Here is a 25,660-nt window from a genome sequence, read left to right on the forward strand (position 1 = left end):
AAGCAATGGAAGCAACAAGCCCCATAGAAGCCGCACAGCACCATGACCTCCCTGCTGCGCTTCCATCTCAGTGACTGCAGGACCTTGTGCTGGCGCAGCCAGGTAATGGGACACTGGTCACCTGACAGGAAGTGCAAAGGCTCCCCGCTGGGACTGATCACATGACTATGACATCATCACAGGTCCTGCAGTCACTAGGATAGTGAACATCTACAGGTAAGTTTGGGTGACTTGTGGTAATTAATAACATGCTGTGTCTCTGTGCGTATACATGTATTTATACACACACACACATATGTATATATCTATGTACCGTGTTAGTAGATAGAAGTATGAAAGTTGTGCTTCCTCAGTGAGCGCTTCCTACCATGCAATGGCTATAGCTGGGCAGATAGTGTCAGCAGCTTTCCAGACTGTCATCAGCAGGTCTGAGGCCTCCCAGGATAGTGCAGGAATGAGGGAAGCAGAGCTAGCAGTGTGGGCAGGGGCAGGCAATACTGCAGCAGCTCATAGACAGGAGTGAGCGAGGTTTACTGTCCTCTGAGGCCCCCACAGGGTCTGAGGGGCACAGCCATGTAAAAGGACATAACTCCATGCCACACAGTCATTGAGGGTAACAGGTTGTCAAAAGTTACAAATGCCTAATAGGGGTGCAGCAAAGCATTCATACATAGAACAGTGATGATAAAATATATAATCTTTATTAAATATGAATTCAAAGATTAAAACTGATATGCTACACCACTAGTACAAATAAGTAATGGTGTCCTGTATCCACACTCCCCAGGTAGGTGGGTAGAGAGTCAAAGAATATGGGTCCTGCGTGCAGAAATACATCTACTCACACACCTTGTCTGCTATCAGTGAGGTTATTAAAGAGCTTGTCCACTACATTATCATTGATGACCTATCCTTAGAATAGGTCATCATCGCCTGATCGGCGGGGGTGTTTGATCGCGGCCGATCAGCTGCTATCGGCGGCCGCCAGCTGGAAGTTCTCACTTGCAGAGCTGGGTGTCTACTTGTAGCGGCGGAGGCTGGGTACTGCACATCCAGCTCCTATGAGGAGGATGTCTAGTACCCTGCAGCAGTCACTACAAGTAGATCCCCAGCTCTGCAAGTGAGAACTTCCAGCCGGCGGCCGCCGATAACAGCTGATCGGTGGGGGTGTCGGACCCCGACCGATCAGACATTGATGACTTATCCTAAGGATAGGCCATCAGTGTAAAAGTAGTGGACAATCTCTTTAATAATTGGAGACTGTTCTAGTACGCTGAATGCACTTTGGCAAATCATCAAGATCCACTGTTGGCAGTTCCCTATGCAGTTGATGACTAATAACGACCCAGATGTTCTTGATGGAAAACAAGTCTGGAGACACCCCAGGCCACACAGTAGCACGAGCAACATGCAGTCTGGCGTCGTCATGTTGAAAAATGGCTTCCGGGAATAGAGTTTACTGTCATATGCTGTAAAATGTACCTGTGTGCTGGAGATTGTACAATTGTGTCTTGTAAAGAATGTAAACATCACATTACGCAAACTGCAGCATCTGGTCACAACAAGCCAATAAATCTTGCTTGAATATATATAGCAGTGAATGTAAGGGTCACTGATTTCCAATGTTTAAGATGATAAGGTCAGTCAGTGTATATATAGTCACTTCACTGAGTTGCACTTATTTCACTTGGAGCTGGCGTGCAGTACCTCACTGTGGCCACTTAACATTGTATGGCGCTGTGGGGTTCTGTTCCATAGACTCTTTACATCCAACTGCTGCTAGAGCTGGCAACAGCTAATTGGTGACTGTGTGCGGGGGGGGGGGGGGGGGTGTCAGACCCCTCTGATCTGTTTTTTGAAGGGTGATGCTAAGGACAAGACATCAACATAATAGTAATAAAAACTCCCTAATGACTGAGTTTAATGTGAGCAGATATTCAGTGGCTATTCTTCCATCATCTCACCACTTTTAGTGATGAGAAGGCTAAAGTCCATCCAATCAATAAAACTTTACTGAGTACAAGTCAATATTTTAACACTTAGCAATTACATTTTCCCCAATGTGGTTCTTTGTTTTCTCAGTGTGGAACAATGTACAGTCAATGGTGGATACAAGCAGCAGATAGCAGGGTGTGCACATTAGAGTATAGGAAATGGTAATATTGAGCTTAATGCGCACCTGAAAAGTCTGGTTTAATAATTGTATGTGCCATGGAATAACAATTCTGGAGCATTGCCAATTATAACTCCGGATTGTGCCATTCCTCTATTATTTTTCATAGAAGTATAAAAATAAATAGACAACTGGGTGTTATCATTCCTCTTGTCAAAGTGGTGTGTCTCTTAAAGGGAATCTGTCAGGAGGTTTTTGCTATTTAATCTGAGAGCAGCAGGAGAGAGCCTGATTCCAGGGATGTGTAACTTGCTCAGCAGCTTACTGTAGTTTCAGTACAATCAGTGCTTTGTCAGCAGGAGATTATCACTGCCTGACTAGGTGTCACTTGCAGGCTAGTCCGGCTAATCTGTGTAACCCTGCCGCCACCACTGATTGGCAGCTTGCTTACAGTGCACAGTTTACACAGGAAGCTGCCAATTCGGGCTGTGAGCGGTGTTATAAACTGCTCAGCATTCTGACCACTGCTACATCTACAGCAGAGAAAACAAGGACGCTACCAAAACTGCATGGAGCAACCCAGTAAGTGCTGCATCAGACTCTCTGCCCCTATGTCATGCAACTCTCAGACACCGTAGCAAAAACTTGCTGACAGATTTTTTTTTTCTTAATAGCGATACTGTGAGCACGGATTGGACAGTGTCAGTGTAAAGACATGCGCACAACTGATAACACCTAGTTGTCAATGTGCTCAGACATTTCTAGTCACAACAGAGTTGTAAGAAAAGATGCTCTAGGATGCTGACATTAGGAGGGTGACAGGTCCTCTGTGAGGTCTGCTATTCTCTGCCGAGTGCATCCTATTAGCTTCCTGACCTTTTCTTTGTCTTGTAGCAAGGACCAGGCATTAGCAATGGTTTTTTTCTTAGCAACTCATCATGGTAATTTTTTTTTTTTATATAACTGAATTTTTATTACATCTTTCCAAAAATAAAATTACAGAATAACATTATAAAATTCAAAGTATTAGCAAACAATATTGCATACTTGGACAGGACAGTGACACAGAAGGAAGAAAGAGGAGAGAAAAGTTGAAGAGCAATTTTAGTTGGACACCTACTACATAACCTACTTTTCGTAGCCATGTTCATTAACAGTTTATTTGTACCCAATATGTGACCCACGCGGCTCATCAGGGAAATTCAAGACTTTTATCTGTCCTGTGGGACTGCCGTTTTCTACTTTATAGGAACACCTTGTGATCTCCTTTAAACTCACACGTGTAGAAATTGATTGGATATCGCATCCTTGTGTATGTTTATTTGTACAAACCATGGCAACATTTCCAAGCAGTCGTGTGCTGCCTCACAAGCTGTTTTCTCTCACAGAATTGTTTAATCACTTTTTTTACTTCGCAGGTTCCTGCAGATCAGATTACTGCCAGTTAACTGTGACAACCCATTACCTCGACTGACGCCGAGGATGGATAAAGACAGGCAAAAAATGACCAACAAGATTTTAAAACTTACTTTGGAAATTATCTATTTGCTTACTGGAGAGGTGAGGAAATTCAAAGAATAAATGGGTGCGTTCCCAGTGTGATGTGTAATGGCCGCTGTCTGCTCTCCTGATCTCACTGCAGAGCTGTGTGTGATTATACCTGACACATCTGCAGGTTCCTCTCAGCTTCCATCTCACAGGCAGAGTTGTAATATTGTTACTATACAGCAGAGATGTGAGAGCTGAAGCTGCTAATGTGTTTGTTATGAGACAAAGTTCAGTTCTACTGTTCTGTGTCAGTTACATATCACAATCAGGTAGCTCCCCCTGTCATTTAAAAAAAAGCTCTGGAGGCAGATTCTCATGCAGATCAGTGTCTGGTAGTGATGAGCGAGCGTGCTCTTTTAACCCTTTTAACGAGCACACTCGGATAACAGCCGCGACACATGCAGCTGCGGCGGCTGCAACTGAAATTCTGAGCACGCCGAAACTACGTACCCGAGCGTGCTCATTTAAAGGGTTAAACGAGCACGCTCTCTCATCACTAGTGTCTGGCCTTCAATCATTTTATTCAGCTTCCTATGACCTAAATGCCCAAATAGATTGCATGGGAGGGTTGATCCTACTTACAGATTCACTTTAAATAAATGTTTTGTTGTTGTATGTCTCTCTATAGAATAGCAGAGTATACATTACACTTTACTGTAAAAGCACCATGAATAATTTAATCAACATTGGATGCAGCAAACGTGTTAAAGGAAATTTGTCTGCAGGATTTCCTCTCCCCAAACTATTTATATGCACATTAGTAAACCTATATAGCAAAGGTGTTGCATAGGCTGTGTAAATAATAAAAGATTAAAATAAGCCCCAGGCCACCAAAGTCATGAATATAGTTAATTGCAATGCGCCATAGCAAGCAATATAAACCTATCGAATTAAATGCACTGAAAGCCAATGTGTAAAAATAGAATTGAACTTTTATTAAAGGGAATCTGTCAGCATGTTTTTGCTACCCCATCTGAGAGCAGCATGATGTAGGGGCAAAGATCCTGATTCCAGAGATGTATCACTTATGCAGTGTACACAGAAAGCTGCCAATCAGTGGCGGTGTCGTGTTTAGACATCTTGTGAATATGCTTGATTATCTGGCAGCAGATTTACTAATCCTTTAGTGATAATCTCCTGCTGATACAAAAGTTTCTTCTTTTTTTTTTTTTTTTTTTTTAAACTTCTGCAAGCGGGCCAGCAAGTGACACATCACTGAAATCAGGGTCTCTATCTCTACATTATGCTGCTCTCAGGTTAGGTGGTAAAAACCTGGTGACACATTCCATTTAAATTGCACAATGGCATATAAAATATTAAAAGATGAGTCTCTCGGGTGAAAAAAGGCTATATACATCATGGGAGTATTGGCACTAGTCCAGGGCTGTGTAATCGGTAAGCCAAACCTCCCACTCCACAACTCCGACTCCACGGCACTGCACTCACTACTGAGCATGTGCATAAAGTGCAGCACAGATTCATCTCAACTAAAAGCCAAGATCCATAGATTATGACTGATGGATATGGGACAGGATGGACCCTCACTCCCCCATTAAACAAACCATAACTCTGGTAAAACTTAACCCTAATAAGTACACAAAACACACGCGTTGGTATGTCAAAATGGCCACAGCTTTAGTTAAATCACAGGATTATACAACCATAGTTGGAGTCAGGTGAAGTCCTTGGTCGCTGGGATTCCCGGATACTGTGATATCCCATCTGTCCGTCCTACTTTACTAGGCCGGATAGCCGAAAGCAATACCATACCACATCCTTCAGGCTGGCTCCCCATAGCCAAGCCTGTTCACCACCATGAGATTTTACATCCTTTATTAGATCAGATTAGTCCACTGTAACTTCCTGCAACTTCCACCTGACTCCTAAACCACAGCTGTGACAATTCACACACAAGATAAATTTAAAGCCATATTAGACACTTTTTTTTATTAATTCAATGGTTTGAACATATAAATTAGAGCCCCTGTAAACATTATAGCAAGGGGCTTACATACCACCGACCTCTGACTCACGAAGAGTCATCCTACAGTGCTCAGGAGAGGAAAAACCCCTAGTGGAGGAAATCTCTAGGGAACCATGACTGAAGGATTGCTCTTTCCTTGGACTTAGCAAATTTAGCTGTTTAAATACATAATAGAATCAGATATGGAACAAGATATACAACCCCTGGCAAAAATTATGGAATCACTGGGCTCGGAGGATGTTCATTCAGTTGTTTAATGTTGTTGAAAAAAAGCAGATAACATTTTGTAAATGAAAATTTACAGAGTGATTCCATAATTTTTTCCCTCTGCTTGGTCTGAAAAAAAATTACCCTTACTGAGTACCACATTTTTTTTATTGATTTCTTTTAGTGTTTCTTAAAGCCATAAAGTTGCCATTTGAAATGACTTCAGTTTTGTGCCATGTCTGTGATCTACTTTTTTTCAAAACATTAAACAACTGAATGAACATCCTCCGAGCCCGGTGATTCCATAATTTTTGCCAGGGGTTGTATAACAGTTAATACAAAAAATACAATAAGACATGCATCACCATACAAGTAAAGCTGAAATAAACAACTTTAGAAATGATTGTAAGGGTATGTGCATTCAGTCGATATTGGCAGTGCTTTGAATGCAACATTCTCTATGCTGCGTCCAAAGCGCTGCACGCAGGTGAATCCGCATGTGTTCATTGAACCATGCAGATTCACATCATCCTATACATTGCACTGATATAATTTCTCTAGCGTCTCTGCAAGAGAAATTGACATGCCGAGGTCTGGAAAGACACGCCGCATGTCCATGTCCGTGTCCGCGGGTGCACGGAGACGCATAGTGGGCATGGGATTTGTACAAATCGCATCCACTATGCTGTAACATCTGGCCGCTGCGGATTGCATGCAGCGCAAGTGCGCTTCTTCCAATTCGCAGCGATTACCCTAACAGGGTGGGGGGAGGGAAAAATGTTTCCTGACATCTTCCACCCCTGATAAACTCCCCTCCTCCAAAAGTGCACCAAGCACACATCCTGTGCTCCGCCCTACATGCAGAATCCCCTGCAACTTCCACCTGACTCCTAAACCCCCATGAAAAGGCCATTTGACACTTTACAGGGTTTTCCACTACTTTTTAACCTCCAATTATATATATCATAGCTATTTAAAACAATAGCTTTTATAATATACTTGTATTAGATGTATAGCTTCTATGAGCTCATCTCAGCAGGGATCACATGGTACTGGATTGTTAGGCTGTGTGCCCACTATGCGTTTTTTAAGCATTTCCGCAGCGGCAATTCTGCCGCAGAAACTCTTAAACGCTTGGTAGAATATGCTGTGCACATGCTGCAGAAATTTCCACTGCGGATTATCATTGCGGAAAAATCTGCAGCACAACCAATTATTTTGCGTAACCGCGGCGTTTTTGCCGCCATTGACTTGCATTGAATCGCTTAATATCCTCATGACTACACGTGCACATGGGGGTATTAAGCGATTCAATGTGCGGATGGTACCCGGGTCTGGAGAAGAGGAGACTCTCATCCAGACCCGGGTACCATAGTACCTGTAAAAAAAAAAAAAAAAAAAGAATTAAAATAAAAAATGACCTTATACTCGCCTTCTGATGGCCCCCGGTCTTCTTAGTGATGCGTCTTGGCTCCCCGGCGGCTAGCCATTTTTATTCTTTTTTTTTTAACTAACTTGGTCACACAATATAAAATCCATGCTGTTTGCATGGATTTATATAGTGTGACCAAGTAGTCAAGCACTTTCCAAGTGATGCTAAAATCGCTTGACAACCCGCATGCGGAAATGCATGTGAAGAACGCTTCACATCCGCATGTCCCTGGCAGGAAGAACGCATGTACAATCCACATGTACAATCCGCATACTTTTTTTCTGCCAGGGAGATGCAGAAACGCTCACCATCCTGTAATAGGAAATGCTGAAATTCACCATAATAAAAGCTGAGCCCCAGAGAAGCTGTATGCAAAATACACCATAAAAAAGAGGTGACCCCAGATATATCTGTATGGGAAATCCACCTTAATAAAGGGGGTGAAGACACCTGTCTGGAAATACTATACAACATAAACGTACCCAGTCTCATACTTTAGAAACCCAGTATTATGCAGTTAGTCCACTGGGAAAGATTTGTTTCCACAGCCTTGCAGTAATATATTCTACACTCACTGCTACCTGGTAGGAAGAGAAGAATAAATATTAAGAAAAGAAGCAATATACTTATAACATCAGCATTAAAAGCCACCATGAATTGGCATTTATCAGATCTGGAGGTTGCAATTAAATAGAAATAAACCTAAAAAAGGAAAAGAACCATGAAGGTGATAGTGACATCTTGTCCAGTCCTTCATTAGGGGACATTGCTCTTTTATTAGCATTAGATTATTTTACCTTCAATGGTCACATTTAGTGATGAGCGAGCGTGCTCGCAAGTGCTTGATACTCGCCCGAGCATCTCACTGTTCGAGATGCTCAGCACTCGGCGAATACTTCCGGGATGCTCGGGCGGGAGCTTGGGTCCCCGCCACCGCATGTTTGGCACAGAGTATAAACATGCGGGGATTGCCTGCCACTCACTGTAATGCCGCAGCCATGTTGGTTGTGGCATTGCAGTGATTGGCTGGCCACATAGCGTCATCGGGTCTATATAAGACCCGGTGACCCTATGCTCCTCAGTCTACCCTTCAGACAAGCAGAGAAGTGAGAGGTGCTGCAGAGCTAGGGAGAGAATTGGCAGTTATTTAGTTAGGTATTCCAGAGCAATATACATCTCAGCTAACAGTCCTTCTAAGGACTAATCCAGATGATAGCAGGAGTTAGACAGGCATAGTTTGTGTGGAGAGTGTATACAACAGAATAGGGTCCATAGCATGTTCTGTCTGCTGCTGTTACTGATATCGATAGCTCTAGATATCAGGGCTAATATTCTTTTTGCTCTTTATCCTGATTATTTGCTTGAAAAGCAATATAATACAACATACAAGCTCCATTTGCTTGTTAGCAGCATACAGCCAGATTTGTTTGATTTTAATAGCATTGCGGTATTGTGGAAGCAGAAAAACTTGTCCATCTTCTCAGGTGATCCGATTATTATTGTGGTAATCCTGATATTTTTGGGAGCATGCCAAATATTATACTCCATTTAAAATCTGCCAGTTGTGTGTTTTTCAAACCTATTAACACTTAGTCACTGAACAATACCATACTATAAGGCCACTGCCTAAAACTGTGGTCATCAGATGTGAGCCGATATTACTGCAGTAATAATCCTGACATTTTTGGAAGCGTGCCAAATATTATACTCCATTTAAAGTCTGCCAGTTGTGTGTTGTTCAATCTTATTCACACTTGGTCACTGACCAATACAATACGGCCACTGCCTAAAACTGTGGACATCAGACATGATCCTATATTACGGGCGCGGAACACCACTATTGAAGCCAGAGCAGTGTATAAAGGTTGTTGGTTGGATAGCAGATAAGGCTTCCAGTCAGTCTGCCACCACCACCACCCTGTCTTCCACATGGTCCAGTCTAAGTAGCCGTGAGTCTGGACCACATATTCCTCACCCTGATCCTCTTTCCTCCCACCATGCTCTATGCCCGAAGACAAGTGATCCTAGACTTGGACACTCCGAAGAGCTGTTCACTTTTCCAACTATAGATTCGGGCCTCTTGCCTGGCCCGCTTCAAGCCGGGCAAGAGGAGATCATATGTAGCGATGCCCAAATATTTGAGCAGCCACAATCACACGAAGGAAACGGTGGGAAAGTGCAATTACTGTCGCAAGAGGTGGATGATGATGAGACACCATTGCCAGAAATTCAGGAGGAGGACCAGGGTGCGGAAGTGTAAGACAAGGTGGTGGCCGATTAAGTCACTGACCCAACTTGGCAAGGTGATATGCATTGCGAGGACAGCAGCTCAGAGGGGGAGGGAAGCATAGCACCACAACAGGCAAGAACAAGCAGTGGGGTGGCCACAGACACAAGGCAGGCAACTGTTCCCCTGAACACCAACGCGAGGGAAGTTGCCAGTCCATCTGTTAGGTCTTCCCAAGTCTGGCTCTTTTTAAAGGCTGTCACGTTAACCCCAAAAAGGCCATTTGCAACATCTGCCATGCCAGCATCAGCAGGGGAAACACAACTACCAGCCTGACCACCACCAGCATGTTCAGGCATATGACAGCAAAGCTCCCGACTAGTTAGTTTAAACGCCAGGGTTCAGAAACAGTGTCTGTGTTCCGCTGTTGTGCGTGCACGACAATCCCCTGTCCATGGCACAGGCGAAGATGCCTCCCGCCCTTGCAACCACGTCCGCATCCTTGTCCCAGCGCAGCGTTCAGTTGTCCCTTCCCCAGTCCTTCGAACGCAAGCGCAAATACGCAGCCAACGCCCAACAGGCCGCAATACTGCCACAACTGCCACATTTCTTGAATGCTTGTACTTGAAATGTTGCCTTTTAGTCTAGTGGAGACATATGTACCGTATTTTTCGGACTATAAGATGCACCGGACCATAAGACGCACCTAGGTTTTAGAGGAGGAAAATAGGAAAAAAAATATTTAAGCAAAAAATATGGTCATGATGCCCTGTTATAGGGGAAGGAGTCTGCTGCTGACACTGGTATTGGGGTAATGTCCCCCAATTCTGTTAATATCCTCCATCCTGGTATGTATGGTCCCTCCTTCCTGGTATAAGTGGCCCCCATCCCATCTTGGTATACGTGACCCTCATCCCCATCCTGGAATGCATGGCACCCCTTGATCCCCCATCCTGGTATTCATGGCACCCCTTGATCCCCCATCCTGGTATGCATGGCACCCCTTGATCCTCCATCCTGGTATGCATGGCACCCCTTGATCCCCCATTCTGGTATGTATGGCACCCCTTGATCCCCCATTCTGGTATGCATGGCACCCCTTGATCCCCCATTCTGGTATGCATGGCACCCCTTGATCTCCCATTCTGGTATGTATGGCACCCCTTGAGCCCCCATCCAGGTATGCATGGCACCCCTTGATCACACATCCTGGTATGTATGGCCCCCTCATCCCCATCCTGGTATGCATGGCACCCCTTGATACCCCATCATGGTATGCATGGCACCCCCCTGATCCCCATCCTGGTATGCATGGCACCCCCCTGATCCCCATCCTGGTATGCATGGCACCCCTTGAGCCCCCATCCTGGTATGCATGGCACCCCTTGAGCCCCCATCCTGGTATGCATGGCACCCCTTGAGCCTCCATCCTGGTATGTATGGCACCCCTTGAGCCTCCATCCTGGTATGCATGGCACCCCTTGAGCCTCCATCCTGGTATGCATGGCACCCCTTGATCACACATCCTGGTATGCATGGCCCCCTCATCCCCATCCTGGTATGCATGGCACCCCTTGATCACACATCCTGGTATGCATGGCACCCCTTGATCACACATCCTGGTATGTATGGCCCCCTCATCCCCATCCTGGTATGCATGGCACCCCTTGATACCCCATCCTGGTATGCATGGCACCCCTTGATCTCCCATTCTGGTATGTATGGCATCCATTGAGCCCCCATCCAGGTATGTATGGCACCCCTTGAGCCCCCATCCTGGTATGCTTGGCACCCCTTGAGCCCCCATCCTGGTATGCTTGGCACCCCTTGAGCCCCCATCCTGGTATGCTTGGCACCCCTTGATCCTCCATCCTGGTATGCTTGGCACCCCTTGATCCCCCATTCTGGTATGTATGGCACCCCTTGATCCCCCATTCTGGTATGCATGGCACCCCTTGATCCCCCATTCTGGTATGCATGGCACCCCTTGATCCCCCATTCTGGTATGCATGGCACCCCTTGATCTCCCATTCTGGTATGCATGGCACCCCTTGATCTCCCATTTTGGTATGTATGGCACCCCTTGAGCCCCCATCCAGGTATGCATGGCACCCCTTGATCACACATCCTGGTATGTATGGCCCCCTCATCCCCATCCTGGTATGCATGGCACCCCTTGATACCCCATCATGGTATGCATGGCACCCCCCTGATCCCCATCCTGGTATGCATGGCACCCCCCTGATCCCCATCCTGGTATGCATGGCACCCCTTGAGCCCCCATCCTGGTATGTATGGCACCCCTTGAGCCCCCATCCTGGTATGTATGGCACCCCTTGAGCCCCCATCCTGGTATGTATGGCACCCCTTGAGCCTCCATCCTGGTATGCATGGCACCCCTTGAGCCTCCATCCTGGTATGCATGGCACCCCTTGATCTCCCATCCTGGTATGCATGGCACCCCTTGATCACACATCCTGGTATGCATGGCCCCCTCATCCCCATCCTGGTATGCATGGCACCCCTTGATCACACATCCTCTTATGCATGGCACCCCTTGATCACACATCCTGGTATGTATGGCCCCCTCATCCCCATCCTGGTATGCATGGCACCCCTTGATACCCCATCCTGGTATGCATGGCACCCCTTGATCTCCCATTCTGGTATGTATGGCATCCATTGAGCCCCCATCCAGGTATGTATGGCACCCCTTGAGCCCCCATCCTGGTATGCTTGGCACCCCTTGAGCCCCCATCCTGGTATGCTTGGCACTCCTTGAGCCCCCATCCTGGTATGCTTGGCACCCCTTGAGCCCCCATCCTGGTATGCTTGGCACCCCTTGAGCCCCCAACCTGGTATGCATGGCACCCCTTGAGCCCCCATCCTGGTATGCATGGCACTCCTTGATCACCCATCCTGGCATGCATGGCACCCCTTTATCCCCCCATCCTGGTATTCATAGCACCCCTTGATTCCTCCATCCTGGTATTCTAGGCACCCCTTGAGCCCCCATCTGGTATGCTTGACACCCCTTGAGCCCCCATCCTGGTATGCCTTGCACCCCTTGAGCCCCCATCCTGGTATGCTTGACACCCCTTGAGCCCCCATCCCGGTATGCTTGACACCCCTTGAGCCCCCATCCCGGTATGCTTGAGCCCCCATCCTGGTATGCTTGACTTCCCTTGAGCCCCCATCCCGGTATGCCTTGCACCCCTTGAGCCCCCATCCTGCTGCCCACAAAAAAACAAAAAAAACAATCATACTCCCCTCCTCTCTCCTGCAGCGCTGTCCCGCTCTGCTGCTGACACTCACTGTGTGAGCCGCGCATGGCAGGGCACGCATGGCGTCAATGCTATGCGCCCTCACATAGTGTGAGAGCGCGCACACTGTACCGCAGCACAGCTCCTGCTGCCGCTCTGCGGTCAGTATGCCTGCTATTAAAGACCATGGATATTCACTACAACCCATGGGAGTGGGTTGTAGGGAACATTCATGAGCTTTAATAGCGGGCACACAGACCGCAGAGCGCAGCAGGAGCCGCGTTGCTGTACAGTGTGCCGGCTATTAAGGAAAGTGAATATTCCCTGCTCATTTTCTTTAGTAGTGGGCACAGCGCAGGCTGCAGCAGTCAGCTGCTGCCTTCTGTGCCCCGCTGATCCCCCTCTGCTGCTCCCCCAGACCTCCCACCACGCAGAGCCACAGTGTATACAGGGAGATAGTATTCGAACTATAAGATGCATCCCCCACTTTCCTCCAAAATTTTGGAGGAAAGAAGTGCGTCTTATAGTCTGAAAAATATGGTAATTATTCTCCAGGTGGTATGCGCTCCCGGAACACAGTAGTTAGGATGCGGTGATATATTAAATAACCAAATTTTATTAGCATAGCATACAACGCGTTTCAACTCTCATGAGCCTTCTTCACGTATTACATATAGGCTACTACTGCTTTGTGCATTTTATAAATAAAGTCAGTACATATCATTTTTGGGTGTGTGTTTTACCAAGGTGTTAACTCTTTCACTCCCATTTTATCAATAGCTTTACAAACATAGAAGTATAAACATTAAAAACTAATCTGAATGGATCTAATAAAAAAAAAATAATAAATTTTCAATGTCATGTATAAAATTTATATCTCATTAAAAACTTTTATTCTTTTTTCTTTTTTTCTTTTTCTTTTCCTTTCTACTCAAGTTACTGCTTATATATTTTATTCTTATCCTTTGTGTTTAAATTCTTTTCCTTTTTCCTTTTCTTTTCTATCCCTTTCCAAAAACTTTTTAAATCTTTTTAAAAACTTAAAAAAAAAAAAAAACCTATAAAAATCTTTTTTTTTTCCTTTCCTTTTCCTATGTGGTGGGGTTTTCTCTATTCGCTTCCATTCCCTCCTACCTTTTTCATTTATTCCTTTCCTTTTTAACTAAACCCCTTCTACCACATCATTTAGCCCATCAGGATATAATGTTCTTAATCGAAAGATCCAAAAGGATTCTTTCCGGTTAAGCATTTGTATTCTATTTAAACACTTTGAACTTGTTTGTTCGATTGGGGTGACAATAACATTAAATTGTTTATTATGTTTTAAACATAGGTGTCTAGATAGTCTATGTTCTAATATTCCATTTTTGGCGTTGTACCTGTGGCCATACATGCGGGCATGCAAGGGTTGTGTTGTGCGGCCCACATATTGTAGTCCCCAGGCATACGTGATCACATATATGACATAGTCCTTATCACATGTTAAATTCTGTGTGATTTCATACGTCTCTCCAGTGCTGTAGGATGTAATGGATCTGCTATTATGTCCAATGATGTTACAACTACAGCATTTCTTAGAATCATATCTATACACCCCTGGTGTTACATCTATATGTTTTTTATAAGATTTTTTCTCTTTATTTGTTGCTTTTTGTCCCTTGTTCGATGTTTTTCTGAGGTTGTTTGGTGCTAGAATACTCTTAACTGTATGACCCCTGCAAAAAGTAATCCCGGGCTTCTGTGGCATACAATTTTTTAAAAATGGATCTTTCTTCAACAAATGCCAATATTTGTTTAAAATATTTCTTATTCGGATGTTGTCACTGTTGAAGGCAGTAATGAAATTATATCGCCACTTCCCACTATTTTCCTCCCCTTTTGTCCTTTGTTTTTTGATATTCTTTAACCCCTTTCCTGCTCAGGCATTCATCCTGATTTTTTTCTAAATTGGATCTAAACGCCCCCATAACAAGTTTTTTAGGGAATTTTTTATCCATAAATCTATTATACAATAATTTAGATTGTTCTATATAGTCGTTATAATTGGTATTATTTCTTCTGATATGACAAAACTGACTAAAAGGAATATTTTGTTTCCATTTAAGATGATGGGAACTGCGATAATCCAAAAAGCCATTAGTATCTTTTTCCTTTTTAAAAAAAAAAAAAAAAAAAAATTTTTGGAATGAGTTTATTGTTTTGATGGCTAATTTCTAGGTTCAAAATTTTTTATTTTTTTCTTTAACTCTACAGAGAAGGAGATTCCCCAGGTATTCATGTATTCATGTTCATTGCTCTAATGAACTCTAGTGCCGTCTTCTCTTCACCCTTCCAAAATAGGATCAAGTCGTCTATATAGCGGTGATAATATGTTATATGATGGCAATATGGCGGCTGGCAGATTGGTGATGTGGACTCAAAGTTCCCCATAAACAAATTAGCAAAACTTGGGGCTACCCGAGTCCCCATCACAGTGCCAAGCCGCTGTATATACTGATGTTCCTGAAAGGTGAACACAATATGCTCCAAAATAAACTTTAGACCAGGGGTCTCAAACACGCGGGCCGTGCCACAGAACACCAGGATTGCCAAAGTCGCCACTGGCGCTCTGTTCTCTTCACAGATGAAAGCAGGTTCACACTGAGGGGAGACCATGTCTGCAATATGGGGGACCTGGGGGGGAGACCATGTCTGCAATATGGGGGACCTGGGAGGGAGACCATGTCTGCAAATATGGGGGACCTGGAGGGGAGACCATGTCTGCAAATATGGGGGACCTGGAGGGGAGACCATGTCTGCAAATATGGGGGACCTGGAGGGGAGACCATGTCTGCAAATATGGGGGACCTGGAGGGGAGACCATGTCTGCAAATATGGGGGACCTGGAGGGGAGACCTTGTCTGCAAATATGGGGGACCTGGAGGGGAGACCATGTCTGCAAATATGGGGGACCTGGAGGGGAGACCATGTCTGCAAATATGGGGGACCTGGAGGGGAGACCATGTCTGCAAATATGGGGGACCTGGAGGGGAGACCATGTCTGCAAATATGGGGGACCTGGAGGGGAGACCATGTCTGCAAATATGGGGGACCTGGAGGGGAGACCATGTCTGCAATATGGGGGACCTGGTGGGGGAGACCATGTCTTCAAGATGAGGACCAGTTCAAAAGGTGTATAGAAAATAAAATGGTATCACTAAAAATGTCACTTTGTCATGCAAATAATGCGGCCCCTCAAATTAAATGTTTTTCCGTGTGCGGCCCATATGCCCAGCTGAGTTTGAGACCCCTGCTTTAGACCTTCCAACAAAAACACCCTTTGTTTTTCTGGCATTTTCAGTTATTTTTGATAAATAATATGCAACTGATTGTATACCCAAATCATGCTCTATATTAGAGTAGAGTGCATTAACATCCATGGTTATAAATATGCAGTCTTCCTCCCATATTACATTTCTACACTCTGTGATGAGTTGACTAGAATCTAGCAGGAAAGATTGTAATTTCTTGACCTGTTCTTGTAAGAACAGATCTATGTAGTGTGACAGGTAACAAGTCAAAAATCCTATGCCTGATAGAATTGGTCGCCCTGGTGGATTCAATAGATCTTTATGGACCTTTGGTAGATGATAAAATAAGACCTTATTCGGGTGTTTATTTGGTTAAAAATCGTTTTTCTTTTCTATTTAAGATGGTTTGTTTGAAGGCATTATTAATCAGGCTGTCATAATTCTCCTTAAAAATTTTTGAGGGATCTATATCCAATTTCCCATAATAGCTCTCACCCGAGAGTATATTGTATGCCTCCCTTAGGTAATCGGCATGATTTTGTATGACGATTCCTCCACCCTTATCAGCTTCCCTAATCACTATTGTGAGGTCTGGCATTGTCCTGCATTAGGAGGAACCCAGGGCCAACCGCACCAGCATATGGTCTCACAAGGGGTCTGAGGATCTCATCTCGGTACCTAATGGCAGTCAAGCTACCTCTGGCGAGCACATGGTGGGCTGTGCGACCCTCCAAAGAAATGTCACAGAACACCAGGATTGCCAAAGTCGCCACTGGCGCCCTGTGCTCTTCACAGATGAAAGCAGGTTCACACTGAGCACATGTGACAGACGTGACAGAGTCTGGAGACGCCGTGGAGAGTGATCTGCTGCCTGCTACATCCTTCAGCATGAGCGGTTTGGCAGTGGGTCAGTAATGGTGTGGGGTGGCATTTCTTTGAAGGGCCGCACAGCCCTCCATGTGCTCGCCAGAGGTAGCCTGACTGCCATTAGGTACCAAGATGAGATCCTCAGACCCCTTGTGAGACCATATGCTGGTGCGGTTGGCCCTGGGCTCCTCCTAATGCAGGACAATGCCAGACCTCATGTGGCTGGAGTGTGTCAGCAGTTCCTGCAAGATGAAGGCATTGAAGCTATGGACTGGCCCGCCCGTTCCCCAGACCTGAATCCGATTGAGCACATCTGGGACATCATGTCTCGCTCCATCCACCAACGTCACATTGCACCACAGACTGTCCAGGAGTTGGCGGATGCTTTAGTCCAGGTCTGGGAGGAGATCCCACAGGAGACCATCCACAACCTCATCAGGAGCATGCCCAGGCATTGTAGGGAGGCCATACAGGCATGTGGAGGCCACACACAATACTGAGCCTCATCAGGAGCATGCCCAGGCGTTGTAGGGAGGTCATACAGGCACATGGAGGCCGCACACAATACTGAGCCTCATTTTGACTTGTTTTAAGGACATTACATCAAAGTTGGATCAGCCTGTAGTGTGTTTTTCCACTTTAATTTTGGGGGTGACTCCAAATCCAGGCCTCCATTGGTTAATAAATGTGATTTCCATTGATGATTTTTGTGTGATTTTGTTGTCAGCACATTCAACTTTGTACAGAACAAAGTATTCAATGAGAATATTTCATTCATTCAGATCTAGGATGTGTTATTTCAGTGTTCCCGCTATTTTTTTGAGCAGTGTGTATAGGAGCAAACTGCAGTCTGTGCACACTTCAGGGCTCAGTGAGAAGGTGGGGGGCATTTGATTTTGAGAGCGTGTATTTTGCTAGATTTCTTTTTTTATGGAGGCATTTTCCAGCGCACTCAACCCTTAATGACCTATGACGGACATTTTTGTCAAAGGTCGCTAAGAAAACTTTTCTTGTACATTCTGGTATGCAATCTGACATGTCTTTTTTCCATGGCCACATGGATGGTTGGTTCATCCTTAATGCTTTTTGTTTACATTACATTTTTTGTTCTATATTTATTCTGCTTTTGGTTTACTTATAATTTATCTGTGCAATTGTGTTTTATTTTATGTGTTTTTTGTTTACATTACATGATTTGCATAATTTATGCATATATATTTACAAATACATCCAAGTAATTTCTGTAGGCCGTGATCAAGGTGCAGCAACCAGAGCTTGCTCCAATTGCTGCAGCTTAAGCACTTAAATGCCACTCTGTCGATCTTTGACAGCGGCAGTTAAATGACGGTGCGCATAGTCACCAGCTTCCGTTGGATGCCCATGGTGCGATCGCAACTGCTATGATAGTCCTCCTGTATAGCTCTCCTACAAGCTGAGCTACATGGGAGAACTGATATTTCTCTACATACTGCAATATTGTGGTACTTTAAATGTGTGTGAACTGCTGTTTAGCCAGTTTCTTCTGCGGGCCCATTCTTATGTTTGTCCATGTTTGGTATGCAAAAATTTGTTAGGGTCTCTTTTTCTTGTCATATGCAGGATTACACAGTAGTGAAGAAGACATCTGAGAGGTATATGACACCTTGGAACAATCCCTATGTATCAGAAGTATGGGGAATGATCCAGAGCCCTCACAATGAGCAGAAGGTCCTAGAACTAACCCACAAGATCATAGAGCTGCTGACTGGAGAGGTGAGCGCTGCTGGAGCATACAGTAACACGATTGGCGTGAATATAGAGGAAAGCAGAGACTTCTACAGTGATGTCATGGAGAACGAGCCTGTCACATTACTGGGTAAGAGAAGACTTTTTGTGGGTGTTTTTAGGTGAGCCTCAAAACTGCTCTCATTGCAATCCTCATCACATGTATTCACTCATTGTGTATGGGTCTCCCATAGATGGATCCAGTAAAAGAAATCTACAAGAGAAATGTCCAAATCCTTATTACTCACAAGATTGCCCGGTGGAAAAGAAAAATGTGCATTTGAAGCATCAGGTAGATCGAACTCAGATTTCTATAAATCTTGTATGGATTCATGTAATAATGATTTATACTGGACTTCTCGATTGCTTATTATTTCTTCCACATATAGAATCGGGGTGAAGATCTGATCAATATTAAAGTTGAAGTCATAGCAGCACAAGAAGAAATGTGCGTGAGGAACGACCATCAGTGTAAGGAGGAAAAAATTCCTGTAGCTATTAGCCGGGGTGAGTAATAACCTCTCAATACTGAAACGAGCCAGTGTCCCTGCAAGATACTGAAAGAAAAATCATGCTGATTCTTATTCATTCTCATTGCCAACCACAACTGCCTCTTTCTCCTTGAGGATTGATCTTTCATTCTCAAAATTTTCAACAAATTTCCGATATTTTCATAAATAAAGACAAGTCACATCGAAGAAATTTTACCACGATCATGAAGTACAATATGTCATGAGAAAACATTCTCAGAATCCGTGGGATTTGTTGAAGCGTTCCAGAGTAATTACCTCATAAAGTGACAGTGGTCAAAATTGTAAAAAATTGGCCTGGTCATGAAGGTGAAAACCACCCTCGGGGGTAAAGGGGTTAAATAGTAATCATTTTAATTTTTATTTCATAAATTAATAGTACACATGAAAATAAGAAACATTGTAATATACATTATCAGAGTAATGTGCTTCTTTTTCCCACACAAATGTTGTTTTAAACCAAATTTTTTCATTTTCACAAGGATAGCAGGAGAAAATAGACCACACAATTTATTGTGCAATTTCTGCTCAGTACCCCTATACCCCAACTGTTGTTAAAAACTACTTTTGAGGCACAGTGCAGAACTCAGAAGGGAAGAAGCTCCATATTAATGTCCAGATTGTACTGGAATAGTTTGAGTGCCATGTCACATTGGCAGAGCCCCTGAGGTACCATAATAGCAGAAACCCCCCCATAAGTGACCTCAGTTTACAAACTACATCCCCAATGAATTAATCTAGGGGTGCAGTGAGCATGTTGACACCACATATTCCTCACAGAAATTTATACCATTGGGTGGTGAAGAAAGAATAATTTCATTTTACCATTAAAATGTTGTTTTCGCCCCAAGTTTTAACTTTTTCTAAGGGCTAGTAGAACAAAATGGACCTCAGTTTATTGTGCAATTTTTCCTGCGTACCCTACATGTAATCGAGAAATATTTTTCAGGCACAGTGTAAAGCTCAGAGGGTAACTAGCGCCATATTATAGTTCAGATTTTAGTGTAATTGTTTGAGAGTACCCTGAGGTGCCAGAACAGCAGAACCCCCCCCCATAAGTGACCCCATTTTTCAAACTACATGTCTTAATGAATTCAGCTTTGGGTGCAGTGATCATATTGACACAACAGAAAAAATAATTACCGTATTTTTCGGACTATAAGACGCACCCCAAATTTTGGGGTGGAAAATAGGAAAAAAATATTTTTTATAAGATGGGGTCCATCTTATAGTCTGATTAGGTATCTTACCTGGCGGGTGGTGGAGCAGGATCGCAGGTCCCTCCATTCCCTGCCTCAGGAACCCGGCAGAAGCAGAAGAGGTGAGATGCCGGTGTCTGGTTGGGGCCTGTGGACTGGCCTGTGGACTGTGGACTGGGGCCTGTGGCCTGGACTGTGGCCTGTGGCCTGGACTGTGGCCTGTGGACTGGACTGTGGCCTGTGGACTGGACTGTGGCCTGTGGACTGGCCTGTGGACTGGCCTGGCCTGGGGCCTGTGGACTGGCCTGGGGCCTGTGAGCGGCGTCCGGCGGAGAAGCCGAGGAGCCGCGGCCTCTGCCGGGCCGTGAGTGGTTTCCGGCGATGCGGCAGAGCAGCTTGTGCGGTTTCCGGCGGCCTGAGGCTGTGATCTACAGGAAAATGGCCGCCGGAGCTCCGGGTCTGCGCATGCGCCGGCTCCGGCGGCCATTTTCCCGTGGAATATGGCCTCGTGAAGATGGCCGTGGCCACCGGAAGCCGCACACGCTGCTCTGCCGCACCGCCAGACACCGCTCACAGCCCAGCAGAGGCCCCGGCTCTTCTGCCTCACCGCCGGACGCCACTCACAGCCCGGCACAGGCCCCGGCTCCTCTGCTTCACCACCCAACACCAGCACAGGTACAGGCCCCGACTCCAGCCGCATCTCACCTCTGCCGCCGGAGGACCCTGCGATCCCCGCTCCACCAACACCAGTAAAGTACCGTTCGGACCATAAGACGCACCCCCCATTTTCCTTCCAAATTTTCGGGGAAAAAAGTGTCCGAAAAATACGGTACATTTTTACAACTAAAATTTTGTTTTAGCCCCAGATTTTACATTTTCACACGGAGATGCGGGTAAAAGTGGCACTAAAACTTGTCCTACAATTTCTGCTGAATGTGGAAATACCCCATATGTGACTGTACAGTACTGCTTAGCCACACGGCGAGACTCGGGATGGATAGAGCGCTATTTGCCTCCTGGAGCATAGATTTTCCTAGAATAGTTTGCGGACTCCATATACAGAGCCAATAAGTGCTAGAAGAGCGGAATTCCCCTCAAGTGACCCCATTTTGGAAATTATACCCCTTTGGGAATTTATCTACAGGTGTAGTGACGATTTGGACTCCATGGGTGTTTTCCAAAAACAAGCAGCGGATGTTGCTGAGTCAAAATTTCAGTATGTTATAGTGCCCAGCTCGTGCTTCTGGAGACACGCACCTGTAAATTTGGCGGACTCTCATCGCTACAAAAATGTGGTTTACGCACACTGTGGGGCTTAGAAGGGAGAGGAGCACTTGGATTTGGGAGCGCAGAATTGGCTGAATTTCTTTTCGGGGGCAAGGAGCCATTTTGCTTTTCCAGGGCCTTCTTAACGTGGAAGCCCCCTATATTTCCGTTAATAGAGGATTTTCTTTTTTTGTGGACTAATTTGAAGCTTTTGTTGGGAACATTTTACTTAAAGAAGTTGTCCACTACTTATACACTGATTCCCTATCTATAGAATAGGTTCGCTACCACTGCCCTATGGCACGCGTGCCAGAGGGGTCACGCAGAGCCCTCCCGGTGGGCACGCGCGCCATCTCCTCAGTACTGCTGCTGCCGAGACCATTCTCCTTAGCCTGCGTGCCATCCCCCTCCTCATTAGTGCTGCCGCCACTCTCCTCTGCAAGCACGCTGTCCCATCAGGCAGGGCATCACCCCATCAGACCGTGCGCCGTCTCATCAGTCCGCACGCGTGCTGAGGAGGGTGAGTGTGGCGTGCGGACTGAGGCGAGTGGCAGTACTGAGGAGATGGCGCGCATGCCCACAGGTAGGACTGTGATATATGAAGAGACCAGATAAGCGTTGGAACGGTGAGTAGTTTTTTTTTTTTTGTGGGGCCATTCTAGAGTATGGAGCATTATGTGGGGCCATTATACAGTACCAAGTACTATGTGGGGCCATTATACAGTATGGAGCATCATGTGGGGCCATTATACAGTAAGGAACATCATGTGGGCCACTATTCTGTATAGTGGACTATGTGTGGCCACTATATTGTATGGAGCACTATATGGGGCCCATTACACTGTATGGAGCACTATGTGGGGCCCATTACACTGTATGGAGCACTATGTGGGGCCATTATACTGTATGGAGCACTATGTGGGCCCCATTATACTGTATGGAGCACCATGTGGGGCCCATTATACTGTATGGAGCACCATGTGGGGCCCATTACGCTGTGTGGAGCACCATGTGGGGCCCATTACGCTGTGTGGAGCACCATGTGGGGCCCATTACGCTGTATGGAGCACCATGCGGGGCCTATTATACTGTATGGAGGCTGTGTGGAGATTACAGTTGGATAATCATACAGTGATGGGGTCACCATTCTTTGTTGGGGAGATTGTGGGAGAGGGGTACAGTAGGGTCATCATACTGTGATGGGGTCACTATTTTTTGTCAGGGGGATTAAGGGAGAGGGGTACAGTAGGGTCATCATACTGTGCGTGTGGAGGAATTCACTGTGGGGGTATCATACGGTGTTTAGGTGCCCTTTTGTTTGCATCTCATTTTATCTGTTTTATTCAAGTTTTTTAAAAACCACTGCAAAATCCTTCCAGTTTTGCAATGAGTGCAGACTGGTAGATACAAGACATGTTGAGCATTACCAGTAAGGCAGCTGGTAATGAAAATTTGGAACCCCTATTAAAATGATACAGTAAGCTTTTTGCTAGGTATGTTGTTTAATTTATATCTTGAAAGCCAGTAGATTAAAACATTGCGTTTATTTTCTGTAGATGCCCAGTTCAAGAGCTCAAAGAGTCCGCTCTCTTTATCGCAAAGCTCTAAAATAGAAGATAGAAATATGATACAAGATTGTCAAAAGGATCCACCTTTTAGCCAAGATGTTCTCCAAGGACTTCCCACTTCAAATGTGCTTCCTGAGCTCTTGGATCATGAAGACGCTCCAGACACGTCACATTTTCTTGCACAAAGTATTGATCATAGAGGATATAAAACCTTTCAGTGTTTTGAATGTGGCAAATCTTTTGCTAAGAAATCAGTACTTGTAGAGCACCAGAGAATTCACACAGGGGAAAAACCATTTTCATGTTCAGATTGTGGGAAATGTTTTACCCAGAGATCAAATCTTGCCCAGCATCAGAGAATTCACAGGGGGGAGAATCCATTTATGTGTTTGGAATGTGGGAAATATTTTTCCAAAAAATCAAATCTTCTCAGACACCAGAGAATTCACAGAGGAGAGAAGCCGTTTGCATGTCCTGACTGTGGAAAATGTTTTACAAGTAAAAGTCAGCTTGAAGTGCATCAGCGAATTCACACGGGAGAGAAGCCATTTACATGTATGGATTGTGGAAAATGTTTTATCCAGAAGTCAGATCTTGTCAGACATCAGAAAGTTCACCCAGATTCAAGAGTCGCCTCAATACCTCAATTTGGAGGCTTGGAAGGAGTTTCTATTGATCGCCCACAACCCCGAATTATAGCTATTTAAAGTCCACAAAGACGAAGAGGTGAAAGCCACATTATGAATGGAGGCTCATTGACTTTCAAGATGATGAAGCTAAATTGTCACCTTGAATTACAGTCCACAGTGTCCCATAAGCTATGAAGTTTATAGTGACCTCTAAATCTTTTCGGAGCTACCAGAGAACTAGTTGTGTGGTCTTCACAACTATCCCTGTTTCTGAGCTGTTATTGAACATTCAAGCTACATGTAAAGGCTGTAATTATTGCATTTATTAGAACATAAGTAAAAATTGTTTTCTCTTTTGCACTTTCTTTACAAGAACTTTCATTTAAAGAACTTTACCCTTTGGAAACTACTTTCCATTTCCTTATATGTGCACCATTATCTACACTAGGTTATCATGAACTGCTGGCGTTAGAGCATTAAATGACTGGTACACTGCCCCTTGTGATATGGAAATTCAATCCTCCGGTCCATTCTCCCTTGCCTAAAATTGTGAAGGGAACATTACCCAAAGGATTCTTTGCAAATATGTCTGCTAGGTTGATGATTTATTGGCAGTAAAAGAGTTGTCTTGGGATGGCAACCATGGTCAATATCTCCCTCTCAGAGGCCTCTAGTTTGAGATCTTCCTCTCTCTACTAAAACCGAGAGCTACTCTGACAGACCCAGTATATTTATGCATTATGTGGATGGCCATTCCTCAGAATAGTGACCATGTAGATCTGTATTACCCTTATAGCCAGGCTTGCCTTTCCCTTATGATGAAGGCTGGTGAGAAGCTGGATCCACAGCTGATTAATGTGGTGGGTTTATCTTTAAAAAGGGGTTGTCTTCTTAAGATGACTCATTTTAGGACAGGCAGAACTTTTAAAGGGGACCTGTCATCAGGACAAAAGTGGCCAGTTTTTCCTCTTTTAGTCCCGATGCTCCTGTGAGTATATAGCTTTTTTTTTTTTAATTTGGGAAATCATTTCCAAAGATATGGACCTTTTTATTTGATTCTAATTTTATGGACTTTGCCAAAGAGGCGTGGCTCACAGGATTTTATGGCACCGTGTTTTTAGTCTGCTCTGTTATCAATGCCCCCTTCTAATGACCATAAAAGGTAGCACAAAAGTAGAAAGGCCTATATCTGTAGAACTATATGGCAGAATACTGTATAAAAAACGGCATACTCAGTAGAGCAGTGGGAATAAAAGAAAAGCAAAAAATGGCCTCTATTGCCCTGGTGATAGTTCCTTTATAAATGCAAATACACACAGATCCCTGGTTACTGAACCTGGGCCTATCTGTTAAAGTGTTCTGGTCCCACTGATAAGATCTCTGCTCTGATCTCTTTGCATCCTTTGTTTCTCATATAACATGGTTTATCATACATGGTTGTAGCATTTGTATGGTTCTGTTTTCCCATAAGAATATGTATCTTTCCTCCTATGTGTAATGTGTATCTTAATTTAAACTGTATTCAGTCATTTTTAATATATTATGTGTCAGTTTATATGTCATGTATGATGTGTATAAATAAATAAGGATGTCGATCAGTCTTACACAACCTTAATTTGTTTAACAACTAAAGCAGATAAAAATCTGCCCTTCATTTTTTCCCTGGTGATAAACACAGGCCTACATTGTTTGTTAAAGGAGGTGTCTTGATTTAATAAAACATTCCAGATAGATCATGGAAAACAGCTCCAACTGTTTTTATACTATTTATAA

At 44.6% G+C, this 25,660-nt stretch overlaps 1 protein-coding gene across 1 annotated transcript; it reads left to right on the plus strand.

Moving 5' to 3' along the window:
• Positions 1-25,589, plus strand: LOC141273814 (uncharacterized). The gene is made up of 6 exons (XM_073686190.1): positions 1-216; positions 3,532-3,673; positions 18,531-18,786; positions 18,890-18,987; positions 19,085-19,202; positions 23,247-25,589. The coding sequence occupies exons 2-6, from the start codon at positions 3,596-3,598 to the stop codon at positions 23,963-23,965; spliced, it is 1,269 nt and encodes a 422-aa protein (XP_073542291.1). The 5' UTR covers positions 1-216; positions 3,532-3,595; the 3' UTR covers positions 23,966-25,589.
• The last annotated feature ends 71 nt before the right edge of the window (positions 25,590-25,660 follow it).

This window comes from Phyllobates terribilis, unplaced genomic scaffold, assembly GCF_046119375.1.
Source record: "Phyllobates terribilis strain yellow unplaced genomic scaffold, ASM4611937v1 Scaffold_5__5_contigs__length_657084704, whole genome shotgun sequence".
In the NCBI taxonomy this organism is placed as follows: Eukaryota; Metazoa; Chordata; class Amphibia; order Anura; family Dendrobatidae; genus Phyllobates; species Phyllobates terribilis.

What these genes read in the sequence shown, in the direction of transcription:
- LOC141273814 (XM_073686190.1), top strand. Translation starts at nt 3,596, where the DNA reads ATGGATAAAGACAGGCAAAAAATGACCAACAAGATTTTAAAACTTACT. An exon ending in ATGTGCATTTGAAGCATCAG is followed by an intron (nt 18,988 to 19,084) that starts GTAGATCGAACT and finishes TTCCACATATAG; the next exon opens with AATCGGGGTGAAGATCTGAT. An exon ending in TCCTGTAGCTATTAGCCGGG is followed by an intron (nt 19,203 to 23,246) that starts GTGAGTAATAAC and finishes TATTTTCTGTAG; the next exon opens with ATGCCCAGTTCAAGAGCTCA.